At 39.1% G+C, this 26,180-nt stretch overlaps 3 protein-coding genes across 7 annotated transcripts in view; 2 read left to right on the top strand and 1 right to left on the bottom strand.

The window, feature by feature from the left end:
- Window positions 1–26,180, top strand: part of LOC145484714 (uncharacterized) — a 256,461-nt gene that overhangs the window by 156,596 nt on the left and 73,685 nt on the right. The gene's annotated exons all lie outside the window — the stretch shown is intronic.
- Window positions 43–18,597, bottom strand: LOC145484720 (calpain-9-like). Of its 3 annotated transcripts, XM_081463348.1 has the most exons (20): window positions 18,279–18,595; window positions 14,472–14,663; window positions 12,810–13,138; window positions 12,356–12,536; window positions 11,833–11,913; window positions 11,162–11,253; window positions 10,531–10,608; window positions 10,182–10,373; window positions 9,576–9,705; window positions 8,769–8,989; window positions 7,491–7,530; window positions 6,908–6,982; window positions 5,922–5,979; window positions 5,561–5,597; window positions 4,972–4,993; window positions 4,132–4,200; window positions 3,694–3,772; window positions 3,469–3,585; window positions 2,692–2,759; window positions 43–1,268 (listed from the first exon to the last, which is right to left on the bottom strand). In XM_081463348.1, the coding sequence occupies exons 2-20, from the start codon at window positions 14,631–14,633 to the stop codon at window positions 1,242–1,244; spliced, it is 2,058 nt and encodes a 685-aa protein (XP_081319474.1). In that variant the 5' UTR covers window positions 14,634–14,663; window positions 18,279–18,595; the 3' UTR covers window positions 43–1,241. The 3 variants fall into 3 exon arrangements, with proteins under 3 accessions (XP_081319474.1, XP_081319473.1, XP_081319475.1); XM_081463347.1 differs by having other exon boundaries at window positions 43–2,759; window positions 18,279–18,597; XM_081463349.1 differs by lacking the exons at window positions 43–1,268; window positions 2,692–2,759; window positions 3,469–3,585 and having other exon boundaries at window positions 3,692–3,772; window positions 4,132–4,196; window positions 18,279–18,594.
- Window positions 18,728–26,180, top strand: part of LOC145484712 (uncharacterized) — a 27,246-nt gene continuing 19,793 nt past the window's right edge. For 2 of the 3 annotated variants that reach the window (XM_081463337.1, XM_081463338.1), the window contains exon 1: window positions 22,637–24,530. In XM_081463337.1, coding sequence (XP_081319463.1) covers window positions 24,452–24,530 — 79 coding nt within the window. In that variant the 5' untranslated portion in view covers window positions 22,637–24,451. Of the gene's footprint in view, window positions 18,971–22,636; window positions 24,531–26,180 lie in introns of those variants that run through there. The other variant, XM_081463336.1, reaches the window with a different exon arrangement.

Here is a 26,180-nt window from a genome sequence, read left to right as displayed (position 1 = left end):
CCGTTCCAGCTATGTCACGCAACGCAACTCTCGGCGTTGCGTGACAGAGCGAGGGCCAGAACCGCGGCAATATTGCTCTCCTTGTTGGGCTTGTGCTAAGAAAAGTCAGTTTCAACCCAACCAAGACTGTTATCTGTGGAGCAAAATGTTCACAAAAACCAATTGTTTCAATTTCTGATTGAATATTTGGTATGGTGATCATTTCACTTCAGACCGAAATATTAACTGTACAGTTGTATTTTTTCTCTTTTAATTTCAGCGATTCGTCGTGGCTGGCTCGAAAGTAGACAGTTAGACATCTTGATTTTATAAGACACCAAACTTGAAGTCTTTCAAGTTTCTTTGGCGCGTCGGAAGAATAAACATGATGTTAAATAGAGAGACCTTTAAGAACACGACTACAGAAGTGTGAGGTCAAACATTTTCAAAAGCGGTGGGCTTAATGAGAGGTTGTCGTTTGGAGGGTGGACACAACATTTCAAATTCTCATTACCCAGAGAGAATATGACAACCCCCCGGGGATACTCAGAAACATTTGCTACCCTGTTTAAGACCTAACCCTTAACCAATTCTTGACTGTAGTGCAAGAACCATACGCTATTTAAGACCAAAATGGCCAAAACCGATACCCTATTTATGACCGAAACGGCTAATAAACCATACCCCTTTGGGGCCGCATATACCTATATAGCTCATATAAAGGAATACCACCCCCCCCCCCCACTTCTCCCTTCCCCTTCCGAGACGAGAGGCTCTGAGAGGTAGACTGCATAACGAACCAAGTTAGCGTAATCAACAAGATAAGTTTACATACATTCTAAAATGAATGACAAGGAATATCTCAAATTATTGTCGATATTAATTTTTTACACCATTCTTTCTTAAAATAGAACTGGTTAACTCCAAAATGACTTAAACACTTTTCCACACAAAGCACATGAGCCAAGCTAGAAAACTAAGTGATATTTCGTATTTTTAAATACAGAAGTTTAAAAGCTCTTGCAAGTTATTCGAAATGTGTCTGTTGCTAGTTTTTCACGAGAGCAACAAAAAATATATAGACATTTTCCTAGTTAACACTTTTGGCGGTTTTCTTTTTTAATCCACCGCACGCGAGTTTCCGATTTTCTCAGTTGCATCTGCTCATGCAGACTCGCACTATTCTCCTTCCGTTGCATTCAGTTACGTACTGTTTCTTTTATAAACGATTTCATTGTGTTGCTGTCACTTTACTCTTGTCGTCATACCGTCAAAGCAGACTCGATGAACTGCAAAGAAATCATTTCAAAACCAAAGCATTATATTCACACAAAGCTAATCAAATGTTACTGCGCCTTTCAATAACATGCGGACTCTAAAATTCAAAGCTCAACCGACAAATGCGTTTTTTTGCTACCGTCAATCAAATGTTCGGCGGCTCCTTCCAGCTTCCGACTACTACCGAGTACTGTTTCGTTGTCTGAACTTTGCTCAACGCCGAGTTGATTACCGCGCGCTCGGTAGTAGTCGGAAGGTGGGAGGAGCCGCCGAACACTTGATTGACGGTAGTAAAAAACGCATTTGTCGGTTGAGCTTTGAATTTTAGAGTCCGCATGTTATTGAAGGGCGCAGTAAAGAGGAATCTCTGCTGACATCTCTGTTCGTTGTTTGCCATTTTGGCCGAGAGGGCATCATGCCCGATACACATTGACTCCAAACGTTGAAAGAGCTTGTGAAATTTGGTAATACGGTAGGTCAAATTCATAGCCCTATGGTCTTCAGTGAAATATACTGGAGATTCTGGCTTTCAAAACTTACAACATTTCTGGGTAACAAAAGCGCTAATAAGCACAACATTCGGGGCTGTAGCCAGTAAAAAATTTCGACTGGGGCAATGTCCATAATTAAATTCTCTTCCTAGGTATTTAGCAGTGTTTCACTTTCCCCTTTCAAAAAAGAAACAACAGAAAAGAAAAAAAAAAAAGAAAGAAAGAAAGAAATGACCGAGGCAAGTGCCTCGGTTTTCCTCAAACTGACTATGGTCCTGACATTCTGTGGACTCAAATTTCCTGGGACAGTTAGTCGTTTCCATACCGTTTCAATACTCACAGTTGATGTTTTTATAGCTCGATGAGAGATTGTAGCTCTTGTGATAATCCGAGGTAAATTTCCCGTAACTACAGAATGCTAGAATTTACTCTAATATGGGTAGTCAAAGACATTTTCCTAATGCATGGCTCTACGTCAACTACATGTATAACATCACAGTCCCTCAAACTCTGTATGTGTATCCAATTCTAGAATTTTGAGATTAAGAAATTTAGGCAACCACGATGGACTCGGCCTCTGCCGTGTTTATGCTTTCAAACGATCGCTGCAAGAATAATTCAGCAGTTGTTGTGATCATATAGAAATCTTTGCTACAAGGTTAACGATCGCTGAGTGATACTTCAGCTCTATCTCAACGATCTTAGCGTTCCTAGCTATAACCGGAAACCGGAATCCAGAAACCGGAAACCGGAAACTAGAAACCGGAAACCCGATCGCCCAACTTTTTGCGATCGTAGCGACAATATATAAACCAGTCTTAAGTTTCAAGCCCAGGGCTATTCTCGAGAAAGCTTACGTATTATAGAGCGTGTTGGGGAGCCTGGGAATCAGATTGGCAAAGTATATAGTCCGTCGTAAATTGTTGAAGTGTGATAAACTTACATCATCAATTGTGAATACTGCCTTGTTTGCTCGTGGGCCGCGTTTCGTTACGTGATTCCTGAAAGCATCTGCAATTAAGAATATCAAAATGTTCATTTAAAGGAAAATAGTTTCTAAGTTAGTCCCAAGAGTAAATGAAGTTCGTCAAGAAAGCCGTTTGTCGGAGGGTATGTAGTCCTGGAAAGAACTGTCCTTCGTAATTAACGCTTCAAGAATCTGAACGTCGGGAAGTTGTTATGCAGAGCCAAGCGATAAATTGGCCAAACGTTTTTGGCGGTGTTAATTAATTAAGTTCTTGAGGATGAGGCAGAGTGGCTGAGTGGTTAGAGCGCTGGACTTGAAATCCGGAGATCGCAGGTTCAAGTCCCGCTCTGACCACTAAGCTGGAGTTGTTTCTAGGTAGACCCTAGTTCAATTCCTCGGTCATGCTTGTATGTAACCAACTGGTCTCTACCTCACGCCAGTTGGGACAAACTTTGACAAACTTTCGTTAGATTTGGTGCAATTTTATTGACTATAACCGTTCAGGAAAAGTTCAAATTCAAGGTTGACTTTTTCATTTTAACAAAACCGACGTTCAAATGTCGACTACTATATAAAACCGACGTAACTGACTAACAGTATATTTAAACTGACCAATCCTAAAACACAAAGTCAAAACGGCCAATAACATCACTGCGAAACTGACCAATCAGTTTCAAGAGACTTCATCGCCTGCGAAGCAGATAAAATAATTCAATAATTCAATTCAATGTTAACTTGTTCAGTTGAGCTTACCGAACATGACTATGACCCGCACTAAAATCTGTATAAATATGTCGAATGCGATGGTGCCTTTCTTGTTGTGATACCGTAGATGAATGGAGCTAAGAGCTGTGTTGCTGAGTCGATAACCTACACAAGAAGTAACATTTGCAAAGAAACGCACGTGAAAAACAAAGGATAAAAAAAAAAGAGAAATCAATAAACATTTAAACTAAAATGGAATAGTAACGGTTTTACCTAACGCACTGAGAGCATCGCGAAGCTCAAACAGGTTCATATCTCCACTTTGATCTTTGTCAAAACGGTGGAAGACTTCCTGATATGAAAAATAGAGAGGAAAATAGATGGATAGGTGGACATACACACATTCAGACAGACAGACAGACAAACAGACAGGCAATTATACATAGCCCGTCAGTTTGCCAGTCAGTCATTACGTCGGTCTGTAGGTCATTTATTCAGTCAGTAAGTCAGTCAGTCAGTCAGTCATTTATCGAGCGCTCAGTAAATATACCAGTCAGTCGGTCAGTCAATTGGTCGATCAATCGATCGGTCAGTAGGACGACCAATCAGTCAGTCAGCCAGTAAGTCACCTTACGTCGTGTTTACATCTGCTAGCTGTCGAAGCCAAGAAGAGCTGCTTTTCAACTGAATAAGAACGCCTTATTGACTGACCTTCCATTGGCGTAGTATCATCCACAGCGCCCTGAACTCTTCGTATCCCAGTGCTCCAGTTTTGTCTATCTTTAAACAATCATTAAGGTTGTTAATTCTTGTTGTCATTGATCTTCATTGTTATCTTCACTAGACCTTTTTCGTTTTTGTTGGCATTGAAATAAGGTACGTGTGGCAAGCTACCAATGGAACTGATTTACTTCAGCACAGGAACAGACTGTGACATTGATTTACACAATTAACCTCAAGAAATCCCTTGAAATTCTAAGCGTTTTTTTTTTTAAGCCAAAGCACGACGATGTGCGCACCATGGTAGATTCACGCCAAATAACGTGCGGAACCTTCTGAAAATTCTTCATGACAGGTTTGCGTGTCTGTGTTTGTTGGTTCATTCATTCAGGGTGGTCCGGGCAAGGGTATATGTTCCCCTTGAAAATTCTTTCTCCTTTGTTTTCTGGGGATTTTACGAGTATTTGGAAAACACCCAAAATGTGACTAGCACAGAATGGACCAATGTACAAACTTGGTGCATGATATTTGCGTGTTTGTCGGTCATCTGGATGACTTCGAAGACTCCCAATTTTTCAATAGCTTGATTAGCTTTGATATTATCGCGACAGCGTATCTACGGATCCTGTAATGCTAAACTACATTGCAATTGCGGTCTATTTCATGAGTGAACTTGAAAGCGCTTTTCAAAACTTATAGGCCTCAGCCTACAAGCCTATGGGCTAACTATGTCTGTGTCATTTCACCATTTTGTATTTATTTTACTCTTCGTCTTTATATTTAAACATTTATTACATTTTATATTAAATAACATCTTTGATAAAAGGATACATCAAACATAGCAATCATGCTCCTATTGAAAGGAAAACAAAAGAAAACGTCAAGCTGCAATCGTGGACAAAATTCCTTGGGACACTTATGTAGTTTCACGAATTATCTGTGTTTTACTGCTCAAGTTTGAAAAAAGTGCTGCTTTCCTCTTAAAAACGTGTACCTGTTCCCCCTCCCCCACTCAATGCAATGTTGAAAATCAGAAGAAATTGCAGGTAGTAGTTTTCAGCATTGTATGGGGGGTGGGGGGCGAGGTTAGTCAGGTGAAGTTGTATTCACGTCTGGCGTGTGCGCAAAGGCGCCAAAAGTGCAAATTTATCTTAAGACTTGTGTCCATGATTCTAGTTACAATAGGTACGGTTCGTGGTCTTTTCTAATGCCTGAACCGTAGTAATAAAAGATTGGACCGGTTTGGCAATTGTAGATTTACCCGAAAAGGCATTTACAAATTGTTGTCCTTGTCGTTTTCCTATTTATGGAAAGGAAAACGCGTGTAAAAGGGCAATAATTATGATGATGATGAAATGATTTGCCCAGTACTGGCCAGTATGTGTTCTCGCCTATCTTCAGAATTACAGTGAAAATGTACCTGCAAGCTTCCAGACTAAACGAGTTAGAATTTACCACTGAAATTCAAAATGAAACAACAAGAGATGAGTATGAAAAATAATCACATAAAAATTAAAAATATATATATAGAAAAAAACGGTAGCCCGGTTTCCATGATCGGTTTTTAGCATAGTTTAGCTTTTGTGATTATTTGGAAATATCTGCTTCTTTAATTTTATAGGTGAAATGCCTGAGAACTAGCCACTTCTAGTTAAGCAAAAAGTACACTGACTACCATAAACATTCAACAATAACAGCAGCAGCAGCAACAACAACAACAACAGCATATTTTATAGTTTTAATATATAAACAAGGAACGTTTGAATAGCTTCTGTACTTACAATTTGCAAACGCCAGGGTCAATATTTCCTGTAGTTCATATTGATCAATTTCTCCATCCTGTAAATTGAAGTGACCAGTCATTTGCCAGTTGGAAAAAGCCAAGAGGCGTTTTATTGTCCAGTGGAAAATTATGTGAAGGCTACTAAAGATTTCAGCTTAACTACCCCAACAGACAGAGCACATAATGAACCATTAGGTTTATTTTGCATGTTTTCGCCGAGCGCCAGAAATGTACCGTGCTCGGGAAGCATCGTTATTTAGCATCGAAAATGTGCCTGCTACATGAAAGAAAACCAGAGCGGGGATTATTGCCGGAAGTAACTGCATGTAGAAACCTAAGTCAAAAGCGTTAAGGTGGCTCCAAAATAGGTGGCTCAAAACAGTTTCCAGCATTTTCCAAGACTTAGATTTTGATGGGTAATTATAACCACTCTTTATCACTTGATGGTACAATCATGGTATCAGAAAACTGCCCAATCATTAGCGAATACGTTGTTATCATTTTCGTGACACAATAGGTTACCATAGCAACAGTATGACCTGCAAAAATAACCACCCTTAATTATAGCTTTAAGGACCTATTAGCTACAAGTTAAAATCGGCACGGTGACTCTGAACTCTATGTACACAATTTTCTTAAACTTTGCCAAAAGTTGCGTCTTTTCCTGCTTATCAAAATTTGATAATATAAAAAATTTCACCGCGGCGTTTTAAAATTGTAGGTCCTTAAAGCAATAACTAAGGGTTTTTTCGCAGGTCATGTTGTTGCTATGGTAACCTATTATGTCACGAAAATGATAACAGCGTGTAATAATTAGTTATCAAAATCTTAGTCTTGGAAAGTGCTGGAAACTGTTTTGAGCCACCTTAAGTTGGACGGCAAGAGGGCTAGGCATCATCCGCTTCATAACGCCATATTTCCCAATAAAATGTTTTAGGCTATTTTCTGCTATCTCTGGAAAGAAAGACAAAAGCTTTCACCAACCTCTCCTGAAAATTTCTGAAATGTTTTCCAAAACTGCTTGTCGATGTCCACGGCCTCTTCTGACGAAACTGAAGGCTTTAAGGAAGAAATAAAGAAAAGACACAAGTTACAGTCAATTTTAGAGGGAAAGAGACTATCATACAGCAATAGTACAAGAATCACATATTGTTAGCTGCTAGATGGAAAAAAAAAGGATTGAACTATAATTTATGAACGTCATTCGATTCTTTACATCTGTGGGGTAAAGCAAGCATTGTGGACCCTGAAAGTGGGTTGGGGGGGGGGGGGGATGTAATCCCATTTCCCAGCCCAAATTGTGACCAAATCTCCTTTTCCAGGGTATTTGGATAAAAATATAACGGAGTACAGGATATTTGGGGGAAAGAAATGAATGGGATCAGGGATATCATAAAATCAGGTAGGAAAATCGTTGGTTTTAGGAACTGGAGATAATGGGACGTGGGGTGCTCAGACTCGCCCTAAAGGACCCTTTCCTGAACATTGCCGCACGACATTTCCCTGGATGACCTTGTTCTTTAAATGCATATGTTTATTAACCCATAACGATTTAAACTCTACAAACCTTCGGTACGGTCACTATTTCTGTTTCCACGTCAATTTCACTGCAAAACGAAAGGAGGAGAAAATAAAGAAATGTTTACTATGAAATCACGCCCTTTAAACAGCAATGTTACCAGGATTTTGAATCAGTCGAAGACACAAAATGTATCGCACAGGACATGCTTCCTCCCTTTGGAAGCTAGCTCCTTGGTTTCTTGACTTGCAGGGGAGCTATGTCGAAGTACAAGAAACAATTTTGTGCGATCGATGTAGAAAAATGAAAACGGTCTGAGAATGATACGAAAAATGACAAGGGAAATTCATTGCAATCCGCACAAAAAAAATATTCAATTGTCTAGAAACCTTTCTGTAGTCACATCTGATTGATAATTTTGGTTCAACTGCCTGGAAATTATTAGTTATTTATTACATTGAATTATTTATCATGTGGCTAGTGTTTGTAGCTGATATAAAGCGCGCTCTGATTGGCGATTTTTGAGGCGCCAATTAAAAGTCTTTCAAAGTTATGCATGCAACAATTTTCTTCTTGAAATTCTAACTCGTCAGCAAGGGTTATGTCTAACTAAGGTTTTGCAGCTGCTGTCCTTTCATAAAAACTATGGCTTTGAGATATGGCTCGCTCTCTTTTCTCAGTGGGGCGTTAACAACCACTCATAATGTCCGTGGGCATTACGGCAAAATCCCTGTCGGATTCTTAGAAAGTCTAGAAACGTCCCTTAAATTTGATTCTCTCAAGTTGGAAAAACAACAGAAAAATTCAGTTTTGATTTTCATCTCGTTCGTAATCAAAATAAAGACATTTTTTTTTGACGGAATACGCTCTGGATTATTTCCCTGATAATGTTGACGGGTTGGGAGAGAGATTGAACAAAAATCCGTGGTGGTGAGAAACGTTTAAAAGCGTGTTCATAAGCGGTGATTTAACCACTTCAACCTCAATCATTTTTGGCGAAACAATTGCCATACAATAAATCACTAGCAACCTTCAACGTTCGGTCTTTACGGGAAAATCTCCAACGTCGATCTTTCTGCATTGACCTTGCACTCTGCCAATACAACAAAACCTTAGTTTGAGGTTTTCCTGCAAAGACCTCACCCTTGGTTAATAAGTACTTGATATCTCATGCTTCTGTCAAATTGCCTTTGTCATGTTTGACAAAAACACGTTACTGAGTTAGCTTATTACAACTATTTCGGGAAAATATTGGAACTCTCAACTAAGATATTATCCCTTAGGAAATTTACGGTAGTTAAACTGAAAAAATTCATGATTACTAACCGTGCCTCATACGGTTTCTCCGAGAATATTCTTAAAAGGAACTCAGCTTCTTGCCGTGGGTGAAACGTGGACGGGACTAAGACGTACTCTCCTGGTGGCAGTGAGTATCTAGAGCTGATCTCTCTTAGTTTAGTAAAGGAGTTTGTCATGGCTGTTGCCTTGGTAGTCTCGAAAAACCGTCTGTCAAAACGCTCCTTGGTGTCACGCAGGTCTTCTGGTATCTAGCATTAAAGAAGAAATTAAACAATTAACTCACAAAAAATCCTTACACTGAAAGATTCATTTTCGTTTTTCAGTCTCAACATTACTCGGGAAGGGGGAGGAGAGGGAAATTGCCGGGCTGGAATATAGTCTGCAAAAACCAATAGACCATCTCATAACCACCAATATCCTTTTGCTTCTTTCTCAAAGGGAGTCTTGGTGCCTATCCTTTCATATGAAAATGAGATTTCATTTGCAAATCACACGCATTTTCACATGAATGGTTGTGCACCAGGCCTTGCTTTGATAGAGAGGCTTAGGGCAACTCAAAAATGGGCTGTTCCCATAAGCCTTCTTCCGTCCCAAGGTTGTGGCTGAATGGAGAAGCTCGTACCAATCTCCCTGTGCCTCAGGGAGTGGTGTGAGGAATGTGACGGGTTCCACTACCTTCGGGGAGTTAGAACTTACCCTTTGTCTCACGCTTACAAGTAACAAACTGAACACAGTTACTTAAATAATAAACTTTAAAGTCCTCTGGAAAATATATAGGAAATGCTCGTTTTACAGAGCACAGTTGCTTTCACTGAGCAACAGTTTTATAGTCACCTTATAGATGGCAAACCCAATAGGAGGTCTTTCGTTAGCTGGGGTTCTCTTTCGATCAATGCGCATGAGTGACACTACAATTGAACAGCGGTCTTCGTCATCGTCCTCGTCAGGGTCTTGTAACTGAACCCTGTTAAACAAAACAAAACTGTATAACTACGAAAGAGTAAATCCACCCAGCAATTTCCTGCTGCGACAGTTTTGAATGATGCTGTTCCACAAAGGCATTGCTTTTTCACAGTGTTCACTTCTTGGTTTTCTCTTCGAGAGTTTTTCGTACGAGGAGGGAATATTGGCAGGAAATTGCTGGTTTGTTAGCTATGTTCACATTGGCTATGGCTACCACGGTTTCCCGTCAAAAGGATACGCTTTTGTATGCACACTAATTTTACTACTGGAAAATCGCGTAGTTGGAGTCGCAGATGTCTGGGGCTTGAAAATTTCTAGAGCTATGACAAGAAATACTGAAGAAAGGCAAACCAACTGGTAATGAGTTTCGCATTATTTAAAGAACCCCATTGATACAGCCACCCCGTTAATTCGGCCAGATTTTTGTGGCCTGTTGGTGACCGCATTAATGAGGTTTCATTGTATTTCTCTCAGTACCTTATTTGAGGATTGATGTGGAAAGTGTCAATAAAGTTCCTACAGCCACCAGCTGTGGCATCAGCCTGCCACCGGCCTTTCTCTCGTCTTATTTTCCATGATTTCTTCTCGTTCTCCTCCAGAACACTATCTGGTGTAAGCATGCATATCTCTATCCGTGTGAAATTCGCCTGAAAGTCTTCCATTGTCATCCTGTAAATAGAAAAGTATTAATATAAAACAACGATATTGATACCTATTAGACATTAGGAAAAGCTTTTCACGTGTAATAGTTCATTTGTCGATAAGCTCCAAATTGAGAAGGCTCCACCTAAATATCAGGGAGAAAACAGAAAAAAATTGCACTCACCAAAATTCTCCGTCATCGTCAAACACAAGGTTTAGTCTTTTCCTTTCCTCTGTTGATAATTGATACCACTCCTCAGACCTGGGATGTGCACGTTAGAAAAGTTCGAGATAAAACAAGAATGGCTGAAGCCACTTAATGTATTACATTAAAATGCTACCGACCAGCTAGCTAAGGCCAGCTGAATTGAATTTAGCCTTGCTGAATATTCCAAATGAAGGCTAATGGTAGCCGTTTGTAAAAGCATATCAGTTTTCTTCTCAAAAAAACTGGGAAGAGCTACTATGCAAATTTAAAGACTAACAGCCGTCTCTACTCAGACACAGTTGCAGTTTAGCCGTAACAATAACTTTTGTGACACTAAGATTACAACTCAAGCAAGTGCGATTTGTAATTATTGGTAAATCCAAACATAAGCAAAAGCAGAGCACTGCAGGATTGTACGTTCATCGTATTGCCAACAGGTTTCCTTTTGTCACCATGCAGCTTTCAGAGAACAACTTCGGGATTGGTAAATATTAATATTTCGCCCTAAAATGAGTTTCTCTCTCCGGGTTTATATTATAAGCTAAAGGGGAGATTCGATTGCGTTGACCCTTCTTCGTTTGTTCTGACACTTAAAAGTGATTGCCACCTGTCACTCCAAGCTCCCTTCCATTCTGAGCTATTTCCATGAGGATTACGGAGGCGAATTAGCTTTAGTCCGCGCAAAGTAGGTGAATTAACCTGTGAATGGTAAAATACACATGTGAGAGGAAACATAATTGACCGTAAAAAGGAAGGAAGGTAACTAAACATTGCACCTCAGTCCAGTTTAACTGCGACGGTAAGTGTTGTTTTTGTTAGTTTACTCGGCCTACTCGGTCTGTAATCTTCATAGACGTAATTCATAGAGAGGAATGGTTATGAAACTCGACAAAGTTGTTTGTTGTATGTTTTTGTTCTCTTTTTCGGCCTTGACCGTGCACAAAACATAATAGTTGTTTACTACTGACCCAGGAACTAACCAACAGAAATGTCTTGATTACGTAACTCATGTATAATGTATGAAGGCAAAACAAAAGATTGTGCACGGTCTTGGACCTTCCAACATAAATCTTCAGTGGCATCTTTGTTTGCTCTTCTAATGTTTTCCGGGCTTCATAACCATTCCCCTCTATTAACTATGGCGTAGACGATCAGCATGTATCATGATGATAAAAGAGTTAAGAAGCAAGCGGCACTTAAAGAACTACATTAAGGCCCGAAAGAAACGCTTACATGATTGTGAGCAATTATTGCCTTGACGCATTAATAAGCAGTTACCTTGGCAAAGCCTGTAATCGAATAAGCGTGTCCCGTTATAAGTCCATTTGGTAATGTTTTCTGAATGGTCTGTGCACTCGTCTACAGTAAATAGGCAAAAAACGAGAAAATCAAATACAAATCATCATCGATTAACTGTCCACTATTACATTAGTTGGATCTAACTCGAAGCGTAAGGGTGAAAAGTGGATTCCTGGTGTGCCGTCCTTAAAATATCATTTGCATGCAGTTAAATTTCCAGTTACGTCGTACCTCTCTGGAAACTGTATTTTTCCCTCCTCTATTTTAACAGCTTTTTTTTCGCCGGTGGCATTGTTTTGATTTGTTTCCAGTTGCTCCGAGAGGCAATGGGGGAAAGGGAGGGGGGAGGGGAGGGAGTGGGGGGCTTGGTCATTCCATCTTTTCACGAAGAAACGCCAGTAAAAAAAAAAAAGCCCAATTATCTGTCGATTTTTATTTTAATTCAATGACCCACAAACGTATTAATTTGCACGCCTACATCCTTTGGTTCAAATTCTTTTACCTCTATTGAGGCACCCATCAGCGAGTTTCGCTCGTGCGCCTTTTGTAACACTTTATACACATCTAGTGAGCCTTCAGATGGAGGCGTTTGTAAGTTGATCATCTCGATAACGCCTCCAGTGAAATCTTGTAGAGCTTCACTTATTCGTCCTAAGCCCATGGCTTCGTAGGATCCACAAACTCTGCAATGAAAACAGACTCAGTCTACTTGAACACTCACTCAAGGAAACTCTTACTAGAACTGAAAACGTGATTTGAGGATAAGAGACTTATAAGTCTCCTACTGTATCTACGGTGATCTATGTGTCCATTGGGCTTTTCAATGATCCAAGAAGAGCGTATTGAAAGCTCTGAACGACGCAGAAATAAAACAAAAACTACAAAACAAAACAAAACAGCTACAACAAAACCAAAACAGACCAAAGACTTTGAAGGTTACTCAATAATTAACTTACTTTGCATAAGCCTTCTCTAACAACGCGCTCCAGAATTCCTCCGGGTCACTTGAGTGAGCGTAATACAGCTTACCATTGTGAGTGGGAAGGAAATCATCGATAATAACCTCCACCCATTCACCAAACCGCCAAAAGTTAAATCTGAACATTCCGCAGTACGTGGGTTCATCGAAGCTTTGATCGGCGGGGCACACCGCGTCGAACAACTCCTTAGCGTCTGTCAACGATGCCACCGCAGCCACAAACCAGCAGTTCAGCATTCGTCCTTGAGCGATGTCTGTCCGGCTGACTCCTTTGGTGAAGAACTTGGGCGTTGTTTTGCAGATGTCCTGGAAGTTAAAGGAGGTACGTCACGGTTTGCGAATCTTGAAAAGTAAAAGCTAGACTTTTCAAGTTCGTCGTTTGTAATCCGTGTCAATCTTCTCCATCACTAACCATCCTTGTTCATTTATGGTTTATTATTATTTATGTTACTTAGTAGACTACTATTTTCAGATTCTCTTCAACTGAAAAATATTTTTGTACCTGGCCAAAACAACTCAGAGTCGCTGCGACCGAGCTCCTTTAAGTCATACTTGACCTTTAATTACCGAGGAGTGGAAAATATATAATATCAGGGAACTCTAGTGATCACGACGGCTGCGTGAAAGACAACGCCGATTAAAAACTAGTAAAATTTGACACTACAGCCGCCACCGCTGTGAAAACCTCTTGAAGTTTAACATTTTGTGTCAGAATTGTTCTATTTGTGTCATAATGTTATTCTTATTTTTATGTCTAGTATTTTTGCATGAATTGACTAAACTGATGTGTCCCTAATTAGCATAGAGGTGTCCCCAATAAGTATACATTGTATGCTAGCAACTTCGACACGTTAATGAAGTTCTTATCTTATCTTATCTTATCTTATCTGATTTTCAAATATTACCATGCTTAATATCCAAAGTAGAAGGAGTACAACTTTTTTTTCATACGCCTATCAAAAATGCTTAAAATGAAATTAATCTTTTCTTTCGTGATTATGCAGATCTTTTCAGATTAGTAATCAATGCTAAGCTATCCTTCAGCTGAACTGAAAATGTAACAGTAGTGTTCATTTCCAAATAGAAACCAAAGCAAAAATAGCTAACGTCATTTTTGTAAAGTAAGCGGAATTTCTCTCTTTTTTGCAGAAGATGGGTAAAAACGCTCTTTACTCGCGGTTGTTTTTTTGAAAATTATTTCAAAGGATTTGAACTGGAAGGAGACGCAATGTGATCTATATACTTTCAGCAAGAAGAAATATAAAATAATCTAACACTTATTAACTTAGACGCGTATTACAACAACAACAACAACAACAATCTTTATTTGTACTCTCTCTCAAGTCTACTAATTGCAGAAAATGTAGATAATAAAAATTAGAGTACTGGCAGCCTGGAAAAACCATACGGACTGGCAGAGCCAGGCAGCCAATTGACATCAGCGTTAAATGAAAATAAATCACAAGTCAGCAAGATATCACAAATGTACACAAAAAAGAAAGGAAAAGAAGTGAAAAAAAGTCGCTATTATTATGCTATTAAGAAAGGCTGAAATAATTAGCTTTATATATGAGTATAAAATATTAATATCAAAGATGCACACAATTAATAGCTCAGTAATTCTGGAATAAAAACATACCTTTGGTCTTTTCCATTGCAGGTTTACAGATGGCCTCGTCTTGGTGAAGAGGCTGCGGAAATTTGGCGGGAAATCTCTGTCTTCATATAACTCCCCACTCCTTTGTAGCTGTCTCTGAAGAGATAGGTACTTCTCTCGCGGTAAGGCGCGCTTTAGGGACATCGATTGTAACGTGCTGTAACTACTAAGCACCTGATATTGTAAATTTAAAAAGAAAGCAAAATTATTTTACAACTGTTGACAAAGCGCATTTTATGTCCTAGCTGTTGAGTGAAACTGAATATACCAAATGAGTCGCTAAGGTGAACCAAAGCTAAGATAAAACATTTAAGCTTCGTAGTTTTGTCTTTGCGCAATAATTTGTTTACAAGTAGGAGAATACCAGGATAAAAAGAAATATTACTACGCGCTGACAACAGTAGTTTAGACCAGTTTGTAAACTTTGAGTAAAACAGACAACAATTTTTGACCACTCACATGTTTGTCAAATGGCTTCCGTCCATACTAAGCCGGAGGAAACAAAAAACGCAACAATCCCCGGTCATTTTGGATTTGTGTTTGAGGAAATCTCGGTCAGGAAAATCACATGATTATCGTGGCGCCATCATCAACACGAAAATGAAAAGCCGGCGTTTTCCAATTCCTTTGGTTTGACGAGCGTTTTCGAAAAGGTCCGTTTTCGCGACGGATTAGTGTGGACGGTAGACCTTACCGTAGAAATAAAGCTCCGGTATAGTGTAGACGCTGTCTTGGTTCGGCCTTTTTGAATGACTCTTCCTAAAGCTTGGAAAATTTGCTTTTTGAAACCCTCTTTAATGCAACCACTTCCTGTGCGTCGTGGTTAATACTATCAACAAACACTTTTTTCGGTCTTGCATGAAAAGATCACTCTAAATGTCTGATGAGTCAAACGTAAAAAAAAAAGAAAAAAAAATATAAATTAAATAGCAATTGTGGTATTTATTAGGCCTTTTTATGACAGTTCTGCAGTCGAGTTCTATTTGGCGCGTTTGAATTTTTTACATTATCGTGTTCCACAGCTGAAACTGCATGATGGTCCGAATGTGATTGTCGGAATTTCGTCAATTCGTAAAATGACCAACGTTAGTAACTACACATTTAGCAGGAATTTCTCTGGCGGTATTTGACAGCTAACACTGCTTTATCGATGCAAATTTCTCGACTGACAGAAGTGTTCAACTTATTAAAAATTTTCAAATGTCTCGACTTGTGAATATTCCCAGAAAATTAAAGATGAAAAGTTCTTCATGAATTTTGTTTTCAGGGCAATAAAGCCGACCGATAAAAAAGGAACTACTTGACTAACCTAGGCACACAGAGAAGAATTGGGTTTCCAGCCACTGAGTCATTGATTCATGATTTTAATTTGGCAAAATAAAACTGTTTTAATTTCTCGGAAGATCACAGAAAGACGTAACTAACTTAGGTACACAGAGCAATTTATAGCAAGGGTTTCTACTATTAAGGGAGGTACTGTTTTATGAATTGCTTATTCGCAACCACTTAAAATTTCTTAATTGACAAAAGGCCGCTGTCAACCTATGAATAATTTCCGGTCGATTACAAGAAAGTAATAGTCATATTAGCAATCTTCACGGATCAAAATTTCTCACGGACGTAAAAAGCGATCTAGACGGGCCATAATATTATTATTATTGTACTGGGCCGTTGTTTCAAGCACTCATTGCCCATTGTAAATAGTTTGCATCTCAAAGCATCTCCCTTTGACCTGGAATGACATCTAGGCTTGTGTGCCTTATTTGCTTATGTTATGGTATGCTCGGTCAGAACGCTGTAAAAAAGCAGTGTTATACATGTACCGACAGAATCCCCTGTTGCCTGTTAGCAGGCCTGTTAACAGTGACGGAGCTAAAATAACCAGTGTCTGCGCTTAAAAGATCGCTATACCCACGAGGGATCTGTCATCCCTGTTCCTCTCGTCATTTTGTCGAACACTTAAGGCCTGACACGGGAGTTTCACTCTAGTTTTCTTAGTTCTCTCCTTAGCCAACTCAATTTCAACACAAGTCGTGGTTGGAAACCATTTTATTTCTTCCTGGGTTTCGCCATATATTAAAGCTTTATCTCTTGTCAAGAAGGACCTCATTTACATGTACAGTAACATTCCTTGACTGGGTTCAATTTAGTGCTGGAGAAAGTCATAGGATATTTTAAATTTAACAATACCTGTGAACACATCATTAAAAGGGATTGTTTCTAGTGTTAAATTTGAACCTTCCTCGTTAATTCGACTAGCCCCCTAAAATGACCAAATTTTATGGCCCATTGGCTATGTGGTCAAAAAACTCGGGGGTCCCATACCTTGAAAAGCGCATGTGCTATTCGAATGGATAGCTACTTCCTATGACTGGTTATTTAAAGCATAGTTAGTAGTTACTAACTATGTTTAAAGCACGCTATTGGATTGAACTTCTTATCAAAAATCATGCCAAAAGTAAGAGTCACAAACGCATTCACCTGTAAAACCACACCAGCGGCCGAGAATTGAGTGTGTCAAAGACGTGTGCGTTTGGACACGCCGTTTAAACGTGACCGTCGAATGCGTCCTCTTTAGTTTTATTTACTTGTTCTTTGGCTTCCTCCGCTTTTAGAACCATTTAAGTTTCAAGAATATTTGAATTAAGTCGCTTTTGTTGCTTTGCGAAATGCAAAACCAGTTTTCTTCAACTCCCTTTTCTAACTAAGCAAAGCAAATACTTGTTAATTGACAATACATTCTTAGAATAACAATCACAGAATAATTTATTCCGTTTGCAACCAATTCCAAAACATCGCTTATTCAAATGGAAATTAAGCGATTGTAGTAGCGAAAACTGTAAAACGTTACATTATAACTGATAAGAAACTCACTGCGGTCGAACATCATTGAATATCGTTCGGTCATGCCGAGAGTTACCATGCATCGAAGTAAGCTGTCGTTCGATCTCGTGTAGTACTGGTAGATGGCCGTTTCTCTTCTTCAGAACATAAATAAGCCAGTCTTTTATTGAGTCATGAATGTTTTCACCGGCGATTGTGAAAGGCATCTAATTATCTTTATAGTTTTGTAAATAGCTCCGGGCCTGCAACTGTTTCTACAAAACTGCTCCTATGACCTTGAGTTGCAGCGACTATTGAACACATTTTATGGCGGATATGTCTGGCATCGCACGCAAAGTCGAGAAATATTTGTAAACACTCCAAAACAGTGGATTCGTTTCGCATTAATTTGCGATCATTCCTCGACCAGGACGTTTTGCACACCTACTTAGTTGTGACAAACTCTCAATTTCAAGCAATTTAACTTACACTTTGCTACTTTCAAACTATTCTGGTTACAGCCCGTAATAACAGCAACTGTCGATGGAAATGCTGCAACTTCTTATCACATTCAAGGATCGAATCAGCACAATAGATCGGTATAATCTTTACAGCAGCGATGCTTTCGACCGAGGATGCGAAACATGCAAGTCACGCAAAAGATTGTTCAAGGTTGCATGTTTTGTTCATTATCCGTTCACCACCTAAATGCTACTTGCAATTTGCATGTTTTAACTTGTTCCTCGTCAATATTGTCACATGGATCAGTTTCGTGTTGAAGACTCATTCATCGTTTGAAGACACTCATTCGGCGACCGAGTCCGCCAAACGGAAAATTATTGAATACCTCGATATCTGCAATATCGTGCTTTAACATACCAGTACGTATCCGATGGCGAGGTACACGCGGTATTTCCGCTACTGTTTTCAGCGTCATTACGCGTATATCAAAGACTTTCAACTTACCCAAAGTTTACAGCAAGGAATCCGTCCGTATGACCTTCGATTACGTACTACCTGCTTGTGTATGCAGACAGGCTCGGTGGTCTGCCCAACTCATGTTTTCGTGCTTTGGAGCCAGCATGGACGACAGGCAGAATAGAGTAGAATAAATAAATCTCAAGATGTCAACAATTGGTGATTAGTTATTTTGATTCAGCTAACGTCAGCGTGGAGATTCAGTTGTCTATGAGGTTTGTTTTGTAATAGATTGCGCTTTTGTTAATCGCATTCTTATGAAAATTGGTTTTTCACAATAGGGGGCTGGCATATCGATCTGAACTTGAAGTGTCAGGGGCCGCTGGATATCAGTTGTATGCACGGACGAAGACATGACCTCCTTTACTTTGTGTTTTCCTGTGGTTAATAGTTTTGTTTTTGTTGGCAGGTATCTTGAAAACGTTTTCTACTTTAATGGATTTTTAACACCTCAAGCTGTTTTGTTTACATTACGGTATTTAGAATGCAAATCAGTTTTTATTTCTCACATTTTTGAAACCACTTGTAGGCCCTTGACTGGCGAGCAGTCGCTGCTCAATGTGCGCCGTCGCTGCTGGAGACACGGCGCGTGAGGAAAATGCGGTTAACAACCTCCAACTGGTCTCCGAGTCAGTAAGAGTCACCTTCTTGGATTGCTGTCAGTGAGCGCGTTCATGCTGGTGAGCGTGAGTATGTGGTGTAGTTTGAGCGGCTGCAAGATCAGGGAGCTTAGCAAACCACGACGATGACGGCAACGAGAACGTCACCAAACAAAAGGTTTGCTGAGCAAAACAATAGCTGTGCACGTGCGTTAAAAATCTTTGTACTTTTCTTTACCTTCCTCTGCAAAACAACGACGTGAAATGGCCCGGTTCTGGGTAGTCTGCGGAACGCAAATGACGACGGCTAAGTTTTCGTATTTCCATTTGGAGCTGAACGCTGTCATTGCATATTTAGCGTGAACACGTTTTTAGGGACGGACCATTAGAAAAGTGATGGGGGGGGGGGGGGGGATGCGGGGTGCGGAATTTTCAGCTTCCACGATTTTTTTTTTTTCGCTCGCTGCTTGTGCAGGATTTTTTTTTTAAGGTGAAACCCTCTGCACGAATTTTTTTTCAGACAAATGGTGCTTTTTTTGGAACAGTGAAATCTTGATTCATAATCTATGATTTTGTGCTGTATAAATTATTCTACACTCAAAGGATACAGGCCACTTTTCAACGCAAAATCATTTCGAAAATGTACACACAGTGAAAGAGGAGGAAACCACTTGGAGTGGACGGCTTCCCTGTGCATTTTTTCAGTCTCTGCCCTCTGAAAATTCCTCTCCCACAGCCCATCATAATGATGCCATACTCCATTCACCAAAACAGCCCCTCTGTAGTGCCCTCCACTCCAAAATGTCAATCCAAAAAGAAGGTACCTGTTTAGTAAAAGTGAAATAATCAAATGATTCTCAAAATTTATTTAATTTTTATGGTACTCTGTAATGACTTAAATGAACTTAGGCTTCATTTTACTAAAAAAAGAAAATAATAATAATAATAATAATAATAATAATAATAATAATAATAATAATAATAATAATAATGGCATTTCGGGCAGTATATCCACAGGGTGGCTCTTCGCCTGCCCGATGCTAACTAAATTTACAATTAAAAAGATATCTAAGAATTTTAAGAATTTATATCTATATGTAAACGAGATAAAATTGTGTTTTAAGATATGCTAAAATAAATAAATGAATAAATAAATAATTAAAATTATGCCAGGTGTTCTAAAGCTCTCTTAAAAATAATGTTTTTGGTGTCTTTACAAAATTTAATATAGTCTTGGCAGCACCTCACGTTGCTGGGCAACGTGTTAAATAAACTTGCAGTCTGGTCCTGTAGAGTATTATTAATTAAAGATCTCTCTAACTGAATGCTGTTACTAGATCTTAAGCATCTTTCGTGTTGAAATACATTAAGTTTCAGATAACTTGGCCAATATGGGTTGTGAAGGGCTTTGTGAGTTGCCTTAAGTAGGTTCCATTCGCGTTGTTCCTTTACGGGAAGCCATTTGAGTTTCGTAAGGATGTCTTCGGATGACACAAATCTACCAAGCACAAAACTAGCTGTAGCCTTTTGTACTCTCTGGAGACGTTTCATTAAATAATCTGGGAGTGAGTGGTATACTATGTCATTATAATATAGCTTGCTTAGAACCAGTGCCTGTGCCAAATTCTTTTTGATATGGAAAGGCAGGATGTTCTTTAACTTCCTTAGGGTTGTAAGACTCACCTTTCGTGTGAGAGTTTTACATAGTCTGGTAGCTGGCTGCATTCTGTCAAAATGCCCCGACGGGCGAAGATGTTGAAAGGTTTAATATTGAAACTGTTTATGGATAATTATATTTATTTATGATATTTATTATAATACAGGATGCACTGTATGTTGCAGGTAGTCTGGCTGCCAATGAAAACCAAGTACCGGTGGCAGTGTTGCTATTTATGTTGTTGACAGTTAAACACTTACTACTATGTGTGAGTGCACTTTTGCATTGTATTATAGAATTCTTATTCAAGGGGATAAGACCCATCCTCTAATTTTTATTGTGGGCACAAATAATGTTATAGAATATTTACAAAGATACCAAATTCTGATATTTATTTATTGCAAATTTTATTTTATTAAGACTAGCGCGCGTATAGCGCGTACGCGCACGGAAACATTTTAAATTTAGGTTACTGATGCGTACGTTTATTACGCGTACAAATTTAAGTTTCGGGGACGTTTATCAGCAGAGTTTTGGACAGTTTCCAGTGAGCAGTTGTTATGCCTTTTAGAGAGTTTTGTGCCGTTTAGAGTTTACCGTTTTACCGATTTTGAAGTGTTTTGGTCGAGTACCATTCCGTTTACCGCTCACGATCAGTGTATGTTGTAGGTACACTAGCTGCAATTTAAAACAAAAACAAGGTTCTAATTGTCTCCTTTCAATAAGAAGAAAGTGATTTTTGTTTATTCATGTTGTGCCTGGTAATATTGTTGATTTCTGAATGACATTTCTGGCTATTGTAGTATGAATATATTTATGTCACCTTATATTTGTCATTTCATGCAGTGTGAGGAAAACACTTCAGTACACTGTTAGACGTCTTTATTTATTAATAGGCTGATTTAGCAAGAGAACGGGAACGTCACTTGACGACGGCGCGCGCAGTACAAATACCCAAATATGGTCAGATGACGACTGCAGGGCGCGCGGAATAACCTGGATTCTGCTCTAATTTGACCATATTTGGGTGTTTGTACTGCGCGCGCCGTCGTCAAGTGACGTTCCCGTTCCCTTGCTAAATCAGCCTAATAATAATATAGCAGAGCCTGGGGTAAGGCCCCAAGAATATTTTGAATAAGAATTATTTTTAATAGACACTGGCAAATTTTATATATTAAATAAAAGTCACAATTGGACCTTCCATCTGCATGATTTTTTTTTCTTTACCTTCTTCTTTGCACGAATTTTTTTCTTGGCATTTTCCCTTGCATGAATTTTTTTTTGGTTTTTTACCCACCCCTCCCCCCCTTCCATCACCTTTCTAATGGTCCGTCCCTTAGAGCCACTGGTCTACTGAACATCTAGACAATTGCAAATTTCGCTGATAAAATATAAACTCAGTTTTAACTGCTAGCCATCGTCCCCGGCGTCGGCGTCGTCGTCGTTGCTTAAGCTCCCTATTAATATTGAAGGAACTGCACGTTATGAATCTCACTTTGTTTGGGCCACATATCGCTGAGGTTCGTTTGAGGTTAGCAATTGTAAATTGGAATCGTCAACTCACCCCGCGCAAGATCAAGCAAAACTATTGCTAAAAAAAAAATTACTCTTTCTCGTGAAGTCAAAAATAAAGAGCAGAAAAACAAAGAGGAATCATGGACAAGACCAAGCAACCCGGAACGTGGAGGGGGGGGGGGGGGGGGGCACTCCCATATATAAAAGGACGGGGATGCTCGTGGTGCCTTTTAGTGGTTCAAAAACGGTTTGGGTACCTCTTAAGGTGTTCGACCTCAGAAGGCCCAGATTGGGAGCTTTTGCGGTAACTTTTAGAGTTTTGAGCCGAGAAGAATATGACAGGGGATAATGTGCTGATAATTGGTACTTCTTACTTAGGGGTGAAAAAAAAATTCAAGCCACGCCCACAAACAGGATCTTGGCTCCTGTTAGCCTGCGTAGCAGGCGTATAAAGAGGAGGGGTTGGGGGAGGAGAAAGAGAATTCGGGGGAAAAAAAAACGGAGGAGTGGCGGGGGAGGGAAAAAGTTCCCTTCCCCGAATTCTTTTCCTCCTTCCCCACCCCCTCCCCTTCAATATTTCCGACGAGCACTCCCGTCCGTTTTATGTGGGAGTTTCACCCGCACAAGCAAACTGGCCGGTGTTTCTATTAACTTGACGTACTTTTCCCACATTAGAATTTAACACAAGGATTTAGAGAAACAAATTAAAGCAACCTAATAAAAAGTACTCACATAGTAAAGAACACTTGACATGAACTTTTCTGCGCAAGCCATGACAGTTTTTCGAGGGAATACACTGGTCCTAGTAATCTTTTTACAAGAGGACTTGTTTGATTGCTATGTTGGTGTTAGTTCAAGGTCACTCTATTACTGGCGCCAAATGTTCCATGGGATGTTAAAATCATATAAAAAAGATTTTCAAAAGCTGTTATTTTAAAACGGTGCCATTATCAGGAACTAATGTTTTAAGGTAGATAGCAAGTCTAAAGGAAACAACATTGAGATGTAATTTCCTGAAGAAAATTGGAAAATAAATATGTTATTTGCCGGCAGGGAGGTACGTATAGTGAAAAACTGTGACCGAGGTCCTGAAAATGCAGCCCGAAGCGTAGGTCCAGGGCAGCAAGTTCTAAGTCACATTTTTTCACTATACAGACCGACCCTATGCCAGTTTTAAATAGCTTATTTATATTTTCCTCTCACATCTCTTTTATAATTGTGTCATTTTCCACACACACATCGCGCGCTGTACAGTGACCATGGTCAAAGATAAGAATATCCGGACCGCGTTAAGAACCAATCATATTGCAGGATTCGTTAATGTACCCTCTTAGAAAAAAAAAAATTGGCTCTATTATCGCTTAGCAAAAATATGGAAAAATTTGGCTATGACCTAAGACGAATTCATAAACTAATATGTAATTTTACGGGTAGAAATTTTGTTTGATAGACCTTTGCTAAAAAAAAAAACTTTTTATGTGATAAATTGATTAACGAACGATGCTGTGACGTTGCTTCTACCATTATTGAAGCAAAAAACAAGGATACCATTCCTGTCCAAGCTATACAGTAAAATATTGAGTAAAAGACAAAAACGTATCTGACTCCAATAGGTGCTATTGTAACATTGCTTTTATCAGTGGTTTGCAAAAAATAAATCTAAAGCAAATGACATAAAATTTAATGTATCTCTCATTTTGGCTTTATTCTCCTTGTCGTTATTTCTTCTACGCACTTTATCCAGGAAAATGAAGCTGTTCGTCAAAGTGCTATTAACAGCGGCGACTGAAACTAGTGAACTTTACAATGATTACCTCTTAATTCATTAATTTCAGCTGCTGTCATTTACAGTACTGTAACGAACAGCCTGCCAGATGTAATAAGTTTCATCTGGCCTGCAATATTCTACCGTACAATCTAAACAGCAATGAAATTTCGTTTTGTTTGCTCTGGATTTATTTTGCACTTCAGTACTGACAATAGAAGCATCGTCGAAAAGCAGCTTCTTAGGTTAAGAGATAAATGTGTAATGAATTATTTTTGCTAGTGAATTTTTAACAGATGTGAGAACTTTGAAAGTGAAAAACTAATTTCTACCTTTTGTTAAAAAGAAAAAAAGTTGTTCATAAACTGCTGGTTTCTCTTTCTTTCATTAACTTAATGGGTCTTACTGAAATCATTTCTCTCCATTTGTTTGCACTAATTAATGATAACGGTGCCTTTTGATATTCCTAATTTGGTCAGGAAGTTAGAACTCATTAATGCTGTTTGCTCATTACTTTTTGTGTATTTCAAAAACGTCAGCTTCTGACGTTAGAGCTGTTTTAAACTAACGGCGTGTAGTAGTGTTTAACTAGCAGAACATTTCAGACTTTCCTCCTATTTTAACGATGTTTCGTGTAACCAAGCGTTTGCTGCCGACCTTGTGGTGGACATGCCTCATCATTTTCAAGAAAATAACATGCGAAGGTAGGTCAAATAGTGAAAACTGCCAATCAGATTTTGAGAACGGCGTATTGGGTTTTCATGATAAGGGCATATCCGATTTCTACGCTACAGCAAGGCTATCATATAATAACCGATTCTTTCCAACTTCTCTTTACTGCAATTTTCCTCATATATTATTCTTTTGATACTTAGCCAAGATAATCAGTGCTAAGCCTGTTTCTCCAGGAGTAAAAAAAAGCCACTGAGATCCGTCAAATTTCAAAATTTAATTATCAGCATTTGGTTCATACTGAATGAGGCATGATTAGTATAAATGGGTGCTTAAACGGAATGAAAAAAAAAAAAAACAAAAAAAAAAACAAGAAGTCATGAACAAGCAGCTAAACGAGGTTGTCTTGATGTACCCACAAATTCTAAAACTCGCATTATGATCATCCTTGAAGACCCAGGGGCGGGAGTAAATAAATCCGGCAAAAATTGAAGAGTCTATAGTAAGACTTTCGACACGTCAATTTTTGTCGGATCTACTCCTGGGGCCTGTTTCTCGAAGGTTCCGAAAAGTTTTCGCACCCGAAAAGTCGTAGCAAAATCTCAAACCTTTTGATTACAGAGTTGTTTTATTCATTTATCCCTAATACGAGCAGAGGTTCTCTTCATACAAGAAGTTTCAGGCGTGTACACCTCTCTGCCTTTAAATACCGATTAACTAAAAATGGCTTTTCGGGCCCAAAAGATTCCGGGGCTCTCGAGAAACGGGCCCCAGCCCCGACTAACTGCCCCTGGGTCTCTGCAGATGATGCAGTATGATGAATGTAGCACCATTAGTAAGAGAGCGAGGAAAAGTTATTGTGAGAGTGTAGGTCAATAGACAGTAGGTATTGATTAAATATGTTAGTACACTAGGTACAAGGCGGGTCTTTGCATGTCTGGAATATAATTCAAATAATACTGAGAATACATTTTCCTCCAAGCTATTACGTGCAATTTATTAATGATATTCTATTTTTTCAAAATGTGCGTTATATTGGAGGTGAATGTTGACATGCAAACAAAGGCAGCAAAAGTGACTTAATGCAGTGCAAACAATGAACAAATGGCATTTTAAAAGTCAATCAGTCCTTCAGTCAAAACGTCAATTCGTCGACCTATCGGTAAACCAGTCAGTCAATCAATCTTTAAATCAATCAACCAACCAATCCATGAATCAATCAATCACTCACTCACTCACTCACTCACTCAATCAATCAATCAATCAATCAATCAATCAAACAGTCAATCAATCAAACAGTCAATTAATTAGTCAGTCAATCATTCAACCAACCAACCAACCAATCAATCAATCAATCAATCAATTAATCAATCAATCAATCAGTCAATCAATCATGCAATCAATCAATCAATCTACCAACCAACCAATCAATCAATTAACCAATCAATGAATAAATCCATCCATCAATCAATCAATCAATCGATCAATCAATCGATCAATCAATCGACCAACCAATCAAGCAGTCAGTCAGTCAGTCAGTCAGTTAGTCAAACAGTCAATCAACCGATGGACTAATCCGCGCAGTGTAATGGACTAATCAGCGCAGCATAGCGCAGATAGCACGGGGGTTATAAATGACTTCTTCGAAGGCTTCTTACTAGACAGTTGCGAGGACTATTTTT

The sequence above is a fragment of the Orbicella franksi genome, chromosome 4 (assembly GCF_964199315.1).
Source record: "Orbicella franksi chromosome 4, jaOrbFran1.1, whole genome shotgun sequence".
NCBI lineage: Eukaryota > Metazoa > Cnidaria > Anthozoa > Scleractinia > Merulinidae > Orbicella > Orbicella franksi.
The sequence above is the reverse complement of the archived record's forward strand: the minus strand, read 5'-3'. Positions and strand labels throughout refer to the sequence as shown.

Bases quoted from the DNA above. Each gene is read 5' to 3' on its own strand.
- LOC145484720 (XM_081463347.1), bottom strand. From the start codon at position 14,633: ATGTCCCTAAAGCGCGCCTTACCGCGAGAGAAGTACCTATCTCTTCAG. The intron at 13,139-14,471 runs GTATGTTTTTAT...TTTAACTTCCAG, and splicing joins TGCAATGGAAAAGACCAAAG to GACATCTGCAAAACAACGCC. The intron at 8,990-9,575 runs GTGACTATAAAA...CTTTAATGCTAG, and splicing joins TTGGGTTTGCCATCTATAAG to ATACCAGAAGACCTGCGTGA.